The following is a 13,174-nucleotide window of genomic DNA, read 5'->3' on the forward strand; positions in this document are numbered from 1 at the left end:
TTCTACATCCTGATGCCCAGCAGAGCTGGGAGAAGAGGTGGCTGAGACCCTGCCAATGATCACAAAGAACACAAGGGTGTGAGTGAGGGGCCCAAGTCGGAATGTAACAGTTTTTAAAAGGAGGAAAAACAGAATCTGAAATTATAGATTTCAGAAATCATAGATAGAATCATTCAATTCATAGGAAAATTCAAAAGAAGCTCTTTTTCCTATACTGATATACTCTCAGGTATGGTTAAAAAAATTGGTAAATGAGTATTTAAAAAAAGATGCAGTGAAGGGCAGCTTGGTGGCCCAGTGAATACAGTACCAGCCCTGGAGTCAGGAGGACCCGAGTTCAAATCCGGCCTCAGACACTTACTAGCTGTGTGACCCTGGGCAATTCGCTTAACCAAAATTGCCAAAAAGAAGAAAAAAAGACGTATCATTTCCTGATAGATCCCTTAAGTACAAGTCAGCAATCAAGCATTAAATAACTGATTGCTACGGGCTAGGTACTGTGCTAAGTACCAGGGATACAAAAGAAAAGTAAAAACAACTCCTGCTCTCAAGGGGGTACGCAGATTCTAATGGAGGATACAAGATGTATATTAACATGTATATATAATATACAAAGGAGATGCAAGGTAAATCTTAGCGGGGAAGGCAGGGAGAGAGGGGAGAGCGGGACATATGGGAGGCTTGAGGAGAGAAGACAAGGTTGGAGGCATAAAGCTGCCCTGCTAAGTTGGATAGAGAATCAATTAGGAAGAAGAGGGATGTATCAGGAAATAAAGTTGTGTAAAAACAAAGATTTTTTAAAAATCACTGGCAAAGTTTTTTTTTATTGTTGTTGCTTAGTCGTTTCAATCGTGTCCAACACACTGTGACCCCACTTGGGGCTGTCTTAGCAAAGATACCAGAATGATTTGCCACTTCCTTCTCCGGCTCATTTTACAGATGAGGAAATTGAGGCAAACAGGGTTAAGTGGTTTGCCCAGGGTCACACAGCTAGTAAATGTCTGAGGCTGGATTTGAACTCACAAAGATGAGCCTTCCTAACCTCAGGCCTGACATTCTATCTTCTGCAGTATTTTTTGGGTCTCCTTTAGCAAGTCATTGACATGTTTTTCATGGTTTTCTCGAATCACTCTCATTTGTCTTCCCAATTTTTCCTCTACTTCTCTTACTTGCTTTTCCAGATCCTTTTTGAGCTCTTCCATGGCCTGAGAACAATTCATATTTTTCTTGGAGGTTTTTGATGTAGACTCTTTGACTTTGTTGACTTTTTCTGGCTGTATGTTTTGATCTTCTTTGTCACCAAAAAAGGAATCTAGAGTTTGAGTTTGAGTCTGGGTTCGTTTTCACTGCCTATTCATGTTCCCAGCCAACTACTTGACCTTTAAGCTTTTTGTCAGGGTATGACTGATTGTAGAGGAGAGAATGCTTTGTCCCAAGCTTTAGGGGCTGTGCTGTTTTCAGAGCTCCTTCGACACAGCAAGCTCTGCCACACCAGCGTTCCTCCTCCCCCAAGAACCACCAAGCAGGTTTGCAGCCCAGATCCAAGCAGGCTCTGAACTCCCGGTCTGATCCACCGTTTAATTCCTCCCACCAGGTGGGCCTGGGGCCAGAAACAACTGCAGCTGTAGCTCTGGAAGTAGCCTCAGAGCTGCACCACCTCCGCCAGCCCTGGGATTGGGGCTGACCACACATTCCTCTCACTCCGATCTAGCAGTTTTTCTGCTAACCTTCTCTGTTTTCTTTTGGTGTTTGTGGATTGAGAACATTGGTAACTGTCACAGCTCACTGATTCAGGGTGCTATGGCGTGTTCTGCCTGGCTCTTGGTCTGGCTGATCCTGGCAGCCCATGCTGGGCTCTGCTCCATTCCCAGCTCCATGCAATAGACCCTTCCCAGTGACCATCCAGGCTGTCCTGGGCTGGAGCCCTGCTTCCCTCTGCTATTTCATGGGTTCTGCAGCTCTAGAATTGTTCAGAGCCATTTTTTGCAGGTGTTTGGAGGGACCTGGGGGAGAGCTTAAGCAAGTCTCTGCTTTCCAGCCGCCATCTTCGCTCCATCCCCCTGACATTCTGTCCACTGTGCCACTAAACTTACCCTAAAGTAGTTCTTAAGCTTACCTTAACATATCCACTTGTTGGTAGAGTTTGGTCAGATAATTTCCTTGGCATGTCTATTTCTGGGTTAATATGATGTCGATCTGGACATATCCTTTTATCTCTTGAAAAAAGTAAAGATTACATTCTTTAAATATAGAACCAAAGTAATCAATTATATGAGCATGTAAATGCCATTTGGAATATTTAATTGGGATTACAAGTGAAGAGAGGTAATTATTTGTTTTAAAACCATGTAAAATAGGTAACTGAGTCAGATGCCTCTAAAGAAATTGAGAGATCTAGAAGAAAGATTGTTACCTAAGTATGAAAAGTTGTGATTATCTATGAGAAAAAAGCAATTTTATGCTGACCAAAATGTATAGCCACAAAAGAATTAATGTTATTACTAATACATAACACAATTTACTATATAATGATGTTGTTATTAGTTGCATCCAGTTGATCCCTGGGTTTTCAAATGTAGTACTGGTTATCCAAATACTCTGTGCACCCTACCTCTTTTCTTCCTCTCTGCCATAGGGCCAAAAACAAGCCAACCCTCCTATTTATTATGGGTATCTAAATAATATCTCTGTTGAGAAGCTAGGGGAAATTTTCTTACTATTTTTTTCGGGGGGGGGGCTTTTCTCCCACAACTATGATGAAGAGCAGCCTGATGCAGTGGAAACAGCAATGGCTCTGGAGTTAGCTACTTACTGCCTGTGTGACCTCAGGGAAGTCATGTATGCCCCCCAAGCCTCACACCCTGCATCTGTAAAATGACAAGATGGCACCTGAGGGCCCTCCCTTCCAGCTCCAGCACTATGAGCCTATAAACATCGGAAAGAGGCCACTGGAACCCAGCAAAGACACTCATTAGCCACTAGCCTATGTGAATACCAAAGTTAGTAAAATACACTGCCGCAGAAAGAGAACAACACCCATAGATGGGGGGTCATACAAACCCTAGCTCTTGTCACTTCATGCAAAGTCACCTTAACCTCGGAGCCTCTTGTTTCACCACCTTTAAAAACTGTGTGTCACAGGACATACTTATCAATGTCACAGTTACGTCTACTGTTAGAATGGATCAAATTAAATAATGAATGAAAGCGAGGGCTTTGTCACTTTTCAAGTGCTATAAAATATAAAGCATTTCCATGGGAAAAGAAATTGACTCTCTACCCATTGTACCAACAATCAAAGGTATTGATGCTAGCAGTTATCTTTACATACTCTAAATATTGAAACATTAGAAAAATACTGACAATGATGAAGTAGGCTGTCTCTAAGATTCTTTAAATGTTCAGTATTATTTCATGAAATGATGATGACCTTTGATCCTAAATTATCAACAGCGTAACAAGCTAACATCTATTAAGTACTAGTTTAAGTGCTTTACTAGTCTCCACCCTTAAATTAGTAGAATATGTGCTATGAGTGAACTGAACTACATCCTATCTTATTTCAGGCTCCTTTCAAATGACCCTTACAATATAATTTGTGTTCTGAAAAAAAGCAAAATATATAAAAATGAAAACCAAAAAGCAAAATAAATTCACTAATGTAGTTGTGTCCTACATCCATCTTCAATCTCCAACTGCTGGCTCAAATACAATCCAAGATTTTCAAAATTCAACCAAGTACCTCAACATTGCCTTTGACTAGTAGTGACAAATACTTCTGAAATCAACCTACCACCTATTTTCCTCAGACTTTAAGGTCTGTCTTAAGCCCTAAGTCTCAGGCCTAGGGGCTTTATTTATATTTTAAAATAACAGGATGAATGAATGTTTTCTTAAAAGAATCAGGGGAGGGATCCTAGAAGAACTGAAAAATAATTTTCTAGTCATAATGCAGAAAAAAAATGCTGATGATGTTTATCTCTCCTAGATATGTAAGTTCTGACTTGTAGGGTGACACCTTTTTTGGGGCGTGAGGGAGGAGGCTATCAGGGTTAAGTGACTTTGCCCAAGGTCACAGAGCTAGTAAGTATCTAAGGTCAAATTTGAACTCGGGTCCTCCGGACTTCAGGGCTGGCTCTCTATCCACTGTGCCGTATAGCTGCCCCATGGGTTATTAATCTTGAAATGTGCCAGATTTATTACCTAGATTCAAAATCATACTTTCTGTAACTTTATACTTTAAAAATTATATATCTCATTCCTGAATGTAATTTTCTTTTTTTTGTTGTTTTTGGTTTTTTGTTGTTGCATGGGGAAGGCAGGGCAATTAGGGTTAAGTAACTTGCCCAAGTGTGTCAAGTGTCTGAGGCTGCATTTGAACTCAGGTCCTCCTGACTCCGGGGCTGGTGCTCCACTCACTGCACCACCTAGCTCACCCTGTAATTATCTGATTACAGAAAATAATTAGGAAAATTAGTTGACTAAAATGTGACTCATCTTACTTGCAAAAACCAGAAACCTTAAGATAGTGACAAAGAGGCCTTGTGAGTTTTTTATCTTCCTTAGCTTCCAAAACGCCTGCAGTGAAGTCACACAACTCTGGAGGAATTTTAGCATCTGTTCGTTCCAAATAGCGCAATACACCAACTGCACAGCATGCACTTCTTTCTGTCAGTAGCAAAATAGATTTTGCCTTTTTATTTCCTTGTTCTGAAGAAGCACCCTTAAAATTAAAAAGACAAGATGGAAAAGGAGAAGTTTAATTTGGATCAGTTTCAATTGTGGTACCCCATGGTTTTTAAGTATATCATACTTTTTTTTAAAAAGAAGGTAAATAGTAATATTCAAAGACTACATTAAAAGTGATTCAGACCTGTTCAATTAAACTTTGGAAATTATCAGACATGCAATATAAACGACCTCCAAAAATTTTTGGAGAACCAGGAAAACTAAAATGAATCACACAAGTTGCATCAGTTATAGCCAGAGGAGGTATGCAGTCATCAGTTAAAACTGAAAAGAAAAAAAAAATGCAGAGTTACAAAACATGGTAGAAACAGTGGATTTTCAAAATAGTTCACATTTTCCCATTCTTCAAAAAAATTCTTCATAACTGTATTTTTACGTAGTAAGAAATCTCTCTTAGCCAAGTTTTTCCGCCCTTTTTCTACCAATTGTGCAATCTCCCTTAGTCTCAAAATGCCTCCCCTGCCTAGTGTAAATATAGACTGATCATATTTTGTCACTTCTATAATTTTATAATAATAAAATAATCGTAATATTTGCCAGTCATCTTACCCTGAATGTGGAAACTCCTGGATCTAGCACAGTGTCTATCATACAGAAGATAATGAATAAATATCATTGATGGATTCAATGTTACAGGAGTTTTTCTTATCTCTAAAACAAAATCTCTAAAATGATGGCTAAATCTTCATTTCTGTCTACAGGAGGGTTCTTCATGTTATTTGTGTCCTATACACCTTATTAAGTCTGGCAAAACCTTTAGACCCCTTCTCTTAATAATGTTTTTATTTAAATACATAAAATATAATCAAGCAATTAATTAGAATTTAATAAGCACCTACTATGTGCTAAGCTCTGGGGATACAAGGAAAGGCAAAAACACTGTCCCTGCTCTCAAGAAGCTTAGTAATCTAGTAGGAGAGTCAATACATTAACTGTATAGAAAGAAGATATAGGTACACAGATAGACAGATAGAAAAATAGATAAAATAAACTGCAAGTAGTTTCCAGAGGGAAGGCATGAAGATTAAGGAGCATTGATTGGGAAAGGTTTATTTCAGAAGGTAGAACACTTTAGCCCGAGACTTGGAGGAAGCCAGGAAAACTAAGAATCCAAGGCACAAGGGAGGGATGGGCTTCAAGGCAAGAGGGCCATCCACTGAGTGTTGTGAGGAGCAGTGAGGCCGGTGTCACAGAATCACAGAGTCCATGGGAGACAGTAAAGTGCAAGAAGACTGCAAAGGTACAAGGGGGCCAGGTTATGGAAGGCTTTAAAAATTCAAAAAGAAATTTAATATTTGATCCCAAAGGTGATTAGGAGCCTAAGTGAATGGGGGTTGACATGGTTAGACTTGTGATTTAGGGAGATCAATTTGATCCCTGAATGGAATATGGAATGACATGGGGAGAGACATAAGGGAAACCAGCCAGCAGACTACTGCAATAGTCTAGGTGTGAAGTGACGAAGGAATGCACCAGGGTGATGGCAGAGTCAGAAGAGAGAAGGAGGAACACACAAGATGTCAGGAAGGTAAAAATCAACAAAACTTGGAAACAGATTGGATATGGGGTTGAGAAAGAAGAGTCAATCAAGGAAGACACCTAGGTTGTGAGTCTGGGTGACTGGGAGGATGATGGTACCTTCAAGAGTAACAGGGAAGTTAGGAAGAGGAGAAGGTTGGAAAAGGGGGAAGATAATTATTTCTGTTCTTGACATGTTGAATTTAAGATGTCTATTAGGCAGTTGGAGATGCAAGACTGGGAGTCAGCAGAGAAGTCAGGGCTAGACAAGTAGATCTGAAAGGTACCTACAGAGAGATGATAACTGAAACCACTGGAGTTGCTGAGATCACTAGGTGAAATAGTACAAAGGAAGAAGAGAAGGGGCCCAGAAAAAAGCCCCATGAGACATCCATGATTAACAGTTGAGACCTGGATGAAGATCCAACAAAGGAGACAGAGAGGGAGGCAGTCATTCAGGCAAAAGGAGAACTAGGAGAGAGTAAGCAATGTCATGAAAATGAATGACCTGTCAAAGGCTCACAAAGAGGTGAAGAAGGATGAGGACTGAGAAAAGGCCACTATATTTGGAAATTATGAGATTGTTAATAACTTCGGGGAGAACACTGGAAGCCAGATTGCAAAGAAGTAAGAAAAGAGTTAAGAAAAGAAATGGAGGCACCTATTGTGGATAGCCTCTTCAGGAAGTTTAGCAAGAAAAAAGGATAAGAAATATAGGATAAGAGGTTGCAGGGATGGATAGATCAAGTCGAGGAGACACCGGTATGTTTGTAGACAGTAGGAAAGCAGCTCTAAAAAGGAAACCCATTACATTAAAATAGAGATGTGATTTCTTTCCCCTCATCCAACCTGGACCCCCTGAAATCTATCCAAGGACTATTCTAAGGGAAGGGTGTCCATGGATCCCAGGCTAAGAACCCCTGCCTATAAACCATAATTTTTGGATCACAACAAGGCATCTCAAAGTTCTAATTTGTTTCAGGACAGATCCATTTGTTGACCCTATTAAGCTTATAGCTCCAAAATAATAAATTTTATAAAAATAATCCTTCATTTTTAGAAACTTGTTATAATCAAGAACTTAACATATTTTGAAGATGCAATAAAATTTCCTCATAAAAGCACCAAGACACGGTTCTCTCTATCCTACCACTCTTCACAAAGAAAACCAGCACTTACCTAGTACGATATGAGAGCCAAGACTTAACTTCTTTCTCCATTGCTCCAATACATTTTTAAAATTAATAGCAATTTCTGTGTGCATTTTCAAGCAAAATATTGAACTACTTTCCACTACCTGAAGAAATCCAAAAATTAATAAAGTATAATTTCAATAAATGGAAATTCAAAAAAGTGTAAACTATACCTGTTAATGACTTCAATATAATTAGTAAGAATTACTGAGATAGTCTATTTCTAAGTCAACCTTATTTATCTTGAATTTTTGGAGAATGAATTAACCAAATACATTTTCCAGGAACACTAAGCCTATAATGTCTTTAACACTATGGAAAATTTTGAGGGGATAAAAATCTTTATAGTTTCCTACCTTTTAAAGCACAGAATAACAAATATAATTTTATTTTTCATGATAACTTAGTCTTCATTATGATCAGCAAGTCTACTGTGATAAATGTAATACAGCAGATATCCTCATGAGTAGCAAAAGCTTGCTACTCATATCATGACTATCATACTTTAGCTCTTTTCTTTAGTTTATATAAATCTTTTGATATCAAGGAATCTCTAAATATGTCATATTACTGGCTAATATACTTCCTAAACTGGAAGAGGTAATTACGTTTTTGGTTTATATAACCACAAACTAAGGACAGCGAAGTGGAGCAGAGGATAAAACATGAGGCCTAGAGTCAGGAAGACTCATTTTCCTGAGTTCAAATCTGGCCTCAGATACGGATTAGCTCGGTGACAAGTCACTTAATGCTGTTTGCCTCAGTTTTCTCATCTGTAATGGCAAATCACTCTAGTATCTTTGCCAAGAAAACCCTAAATGGGGTCACAAAGAGTCATACATGACTGAAAAAAAATTGTACAACAAGATAAAAAAGGGTCATATCTTTAGATACCAAGGAAATAAAATTGTTGTGCTGGGTAATTGACTTCCAGAGGATCAATCTGTTCTTAAATTTTCCAATTATGTTCTGTAGAATTACAGTGAAATCTAAGGGTGAACTGGGGCTGTGATAATGACCTGCTGAAATGCTTGTCATATGCTTGTGACATGGTCCAGTAGTCATATGGCTCAGTGAGTATATTATATGAGGTGAGTATGTTGGAGCTCCAAGCCACATTATCCTATGCTGACAGAAGTGAAATTATTGTATCTGAACCTTGTGTGTTAACAGTTCAAGGCCATAATACTAACATAAGATCAGAAAATTTATACTTGTTATCTATGGATCATATTGATTAATGATCTGAATTGCCTTACCACCCTTCTAAGCTTTTATCATGCTGAGAATTAAGGAATCCTGTTGTGGGGAAAAAAACTTTAGTCTAGAAGACAGAGACTAAGGGTGTTGTTGGGGGGAAAAAAGCTCCTGGCTTTGTACTAGGGATAACAAAGCATTAGCAAGGAGAGAAGAGAAAGATCCAGAGATTGGGGGTAGAGGAATTTACCAGGTCACCTGGAATGAAAGAGTTAACTGTCAGGGGTCTGAGATGAGCTTAGTAGACTATTGAGAGACTTCTTAGCTAATCTGTAGTTTGTATTTTATGTTTCCTTACTCTGTGGTAAAGTAATTTTGTATTTCAAATAGTTGACTGTACCACAGAAGATACAATAGGAAAGGGATACTATAGGAAGAAAAAAGAGGAAAGCTGTAGACCTGAAACAAAATGTCTGAGGAGAAATAACTCTATTCCTTTGGGTGGTGGCAGCAGAAAATTACTTGAGAGGGAACAGATTTTTTTTGAAAAACTAGATTCTCAGTTCTGGAACCAAATATGTAATAAATATAAATTACTACATTATTTATTCTAACCACACCCTCTGTTACAACTCAGAGAAGACACGAGAATCAATATCTGTTTTTAATTTTTTCTTCACCTCATGATTCTTGCAGTCTGTTTACCTGGCCTAAGTTCTCAGGACCTGATTCACTTTTATATGGAAGCATAGACAACTATCTTTTGAGAACACAAACATATTTCTCTTTCACTAGAAATTCCTACCTTACAAACTATTTCTGCTTCAGCCACAGAACTCGTGAATATCAAGGTCTTCTGAGCATGACTTGGAGTGAAATCAAGCATTCGAAGTAATGTTGAGGTTTTTTCACAGTCTAGACAAAGTTGTACTACCTAGTAACGAAAAAAAAAGGATAGCTAGAATTTCCAAATTTCCGTATTTCTTCTGACTTCATTTTTTTTATTGATGGTATTTTGTTGAAATCAAATGGATGAAACTGTCTAATTTAGATACTTATACAGTGATCCTAAGGTGTCAAACTCTTAAAAATATACCTTTAACTATTTTTAAATTTTAGAATTAACATCTTCTAAATTAGTTACAAATATACAAATATTCTAACGGACAGCTTGAATCTCTGTACCAAGGAAAAAAATCATACCCATGGTTTACCTGTTGTACATTTCCATAAAGAGCAGCTTCTTCCATGGCTGTTATGACTACATAAGGATCATTCATAAATTCTTTGGTTAAAAGTTCTATATGTTTGCTCCAATGAGCTCCAACAGCTACAATCTGATGAGGTGCAGATTCTCTTTCTTCAATTATAATAGTTTTCTTGAAATAATCTAAAATTGTAAGCATCTGTAAAAACAATCATCTTGTTTTAATTATTTGATTTAATGAAATATGCCTTAGAAAACTGATGCTACCTGAGGAACATGGATAAGAATGTAAAAATCCTAACTCGGATTACATCTATTTTTTTTCTTGCAGAGTAAGTCTCTAGAACTACTTTGAAATAGGTTTTCTATTAATGTCTGGGATTGCTATATACTATGGTCCTGCCAAGCCACTTAGAATCTTTCAGTAATATCTAATTCTAAGTCATATAGATACAGCCCAATATATAAAGGAAGAGCAACTCTGTAATGACCAGAATATTAAAGATAGCAATATTGATTCAGAAAATCTTGTTGGTACACAATTGTTAAATTTTAAGTGGAGGGAAAAAAATAGAGAATGCGTCGTCAGGCAAGTATTCTTCAATTTGAAAATTTAATAAACACCTACTAAATGCAAGGCACTGTTCTGTCTTAGACAGAAGCAGGCTTTTTTGCCAATGGTAGACTTGGAGAGTAAAGATGATTTGGAACATACTCATCCTTTCTCAACTAGATACTTATGTTCTAATAATTCTTCTTAGAAATAAAATGCTGAGTGAACAAAATCAGTGTGAACAAAACAATGGCATCTGAATATGCAATATACTTACTTGCTCACCAGCTTCAAAGAACAACACTTCAACTTCATCAAAAATAAGGTGACAGAGTCTAAGAAATAACAAGCTATGATACTTCAGAAGTCTCAAGAGGCTATGGGGTGTTGTTATAATCACCTCACCTATATTTTAGAAGAAAAAGTGATTAATTCATCTTTTCTATAGATTTTTCATACATCTCCATTAACTGAGATATTATAGATAAAATGTAGAGTATAGAATAGATTTTAGGAATGATTTCTTTTTGTTAAGTGGTTTTTTTTTAAAAAAAAAAAAAAGAATGAAATTGGTATATTTGAGGGAAAAAAAATCACTAAAATATTTTGTGTCAACTTTGAAGTAGATTCACAGTGTTACAGATTTAAACTAAAACCAAAAGCCACAGGCTAGCTTTTTATATGTAGAGACTTGATTATATTCACATCAATGAAATGGAATAACTTTGTGATTAAGTCTTTCAACAAATCTTTGTGCTCATCACGCTTAGTAGTTTATATGGAGAGTCTAAAGAAAGGCTCTATCAAAAGGTTCAGGAATAAAATCAAGAAAAACAGAAAAGTATATTAGCTTTGTGGCAAATATTTTTCCTACATAAACCTATATTTAACACTGTTTAATTTTTCTCTTATGTGAACAACCAAAGTCTCCATTATTTTCCATTAAATATGCTTACATCCCCTCTGAAACTTCGTATTTTGAGCTTCTTCTTTGTTAAGTCCAATTATTAGCAACATGGGATGAAGAGGCCTAGAACATCTACCATACTCTTCTAATAGCTCAAAAATGTGCTGTGCTTTTTTCCATCCAGGGCATACAATTACTGCTAATGGCTGAAAAGACAAAAAAGAATTATTTCATATAATTTTGGATCAAAGTTTAAAAGAATATACTTAAACATTAGAAAAGAAAATTTAATTTTGTGGAATAGAAGTTACATGCATTGAACTAAAATAAATCTAGCATCTGAACAACTTCCTGGAATAAATTGTACAAACGAACATAGAGTTTAAAGGGACCTGAAAGATTCCACAGTCCAAACTCCTCATTTTACAGATGGAAGAAATGGAGGCCCAGAGGGGTACATTGATGTGTTCAAGGCTACAGAGATTATGGCAGACATGGAATCGAGCCAGGTCTGACTGTTAGTCCTGTGTTTTCCCATATATCCATGCTTCTTTTAAGTGTGATTGAGAAAATGCATTAACACACAAACTTCTAAGATAATTATTCAGAAGTAATAATGACAGGAAACCAAATGGTACTGTTAAAAGGAGGCTGACATTAACGTAGCTCCCCAAGGAGTAAATTACCTTACTGCACTTTCCCTATCCCAAACCTCTAATCAAAAGCCAGAAATGAGCTCCTTCCAATACCCTCTCCCCCAGTCAAACCATAATGGAGGTATCAAAAGCACTGATATCAATGGAAAAGTAACTTAAATCTTAAGAAAAGATTGTTTCAATCTTTCCAATTAATTTTCTGCATATTGGATGGAAAAATTTATTAACTCTTGACAAATGTAATTTGCTACCAAATATTGGTAAATCACTTATTCTACATAATGCCAACTATAACTTTGTTACTACTGCCCACCAAGCCTGTCCACTCCTTAATGGCACCCTTTCAAAGGTATGGGTTCCCACTATTGATGCTAACTGCAATCATACTGCAAAGTTGTACCTTAAAAATTCCTGACCCTGTAACCATCATAGTGAGATGAACTTCTCTGAACTTCCCTGGGCTCACCTGTGGATGATACTCTTCTCCACTGCTAGGCCTCTATCTGGAGACTTTACAGATTAGGGGCACTCAGAGCTTGGAATTTAATGGCATAGCCTTTGGAACCAAGGGTCACCCTCCATACCACAATGAGGAACTTAGGTAGGGCTTTTATAACCTTTTTAGGATGCACACCAATTCATCTTCTCTCTGTGATAGCCTCCAAAACTGTTCAACTCTCCCATCCTCTCTCCTTATCACCTAGGCCCACACCCTTCCTCTTCATCTTTCCTACTGACTTTCAATTCCATGATGCCTTTGGCTACCAAAAGTCAAAATTCCACTGGACAAGCAGATGGCTAGTGAAGATGATCATCGGTGGAGAAAATAAAAAGCAGGAATGATGTCAAGAGTGAAAGATGAAGTTCTGGATAGAGGAAGCTGAGCTTGTTTGGATTCAACTTGGGGCTTTATGAAAACTCTGAACCTGAATTTTAAAATATAAATTTAAATGTCTTTATCATGAAACAAAAACTTTTCCACTTACTCCATTTCTACTTGGTAATGACTTATAGCAACCCCCTGTATGCAAAAATGTAAGCATTGGTGGAATATATAAGAGAGGATCATTTCCATGATGAGATACGACAACCACGTCACATCCACGAGCTATTGGTGGCCAGCAATAAGACTCAGTGTGACTGGGTCCTAGAAACTTATTTTTTCTAAGTATCTAGAAAAGAAAAATGAAAAGA

General features: G+C 37.4%; 1 protein-coding gene across 1 annotated transcript in view; it reads right to left on the reverse strand.

The window, feature by feature from the left end:
- The window catches only part of TDRD12 (tudor domain containing 12), a 74,328-nt gene that overhangs the window by 12,673 nt on the left and 48,481 nt on the right, over positions 1-13,174 (reverse strand). The window contains exons 13-21 of the mRNA XM_036750669.1: positions 12,967-13,152; positions 11,374-11,530; positions 10,695-10,822; positions 9,872-10,063; positions 9,463-9,591; positions 7,447-7,564; positions 4,874-5,013; positions 4,503-4,723; positions 2,117-2,216 (exon numbers count right to left, since the gene is read on the reverse strand). Coding sequence (XP_036606564.1) covers positions 2,117-2,216; positions 4,503-4,723; positions 4,874-5,013; positions 7,447-7,564; positions 9,463-9,591; positions 9,872-10,063; positions 10,695-10,822; positions 11,374-11,530; positions 12,967-13,152 — 1,371 coding nt within the window. The remainder of the gene's footprint in view (positions 1-2,116; positions 2,217-4,502; positions 4,724-4,873; positions 5,014-7,446; positions 7,565-9,462; positions 9,592-9,871; positions 10,064-10,694; positions 10,823-11,373; positions 11,531-12,966; positions 13,153-13,174) is intronic.

Source organism: Trichosurus vulpecula, chromosome 3 (genome assembly GCF_011100635.1).
Source record: "Trichosurus vulpecula isolate mTriVul1 chromosome 3, mTriVul1.pri, whole genome shotgun sequence".
Classification (NCBI taxonomy): domain Eukaryota; kingdom Metazoa; phylum Chordata; class Mammalia; order Diprotodontia; family Phalangeridae; genus Trichosurus; species Trichosurus vulpecula.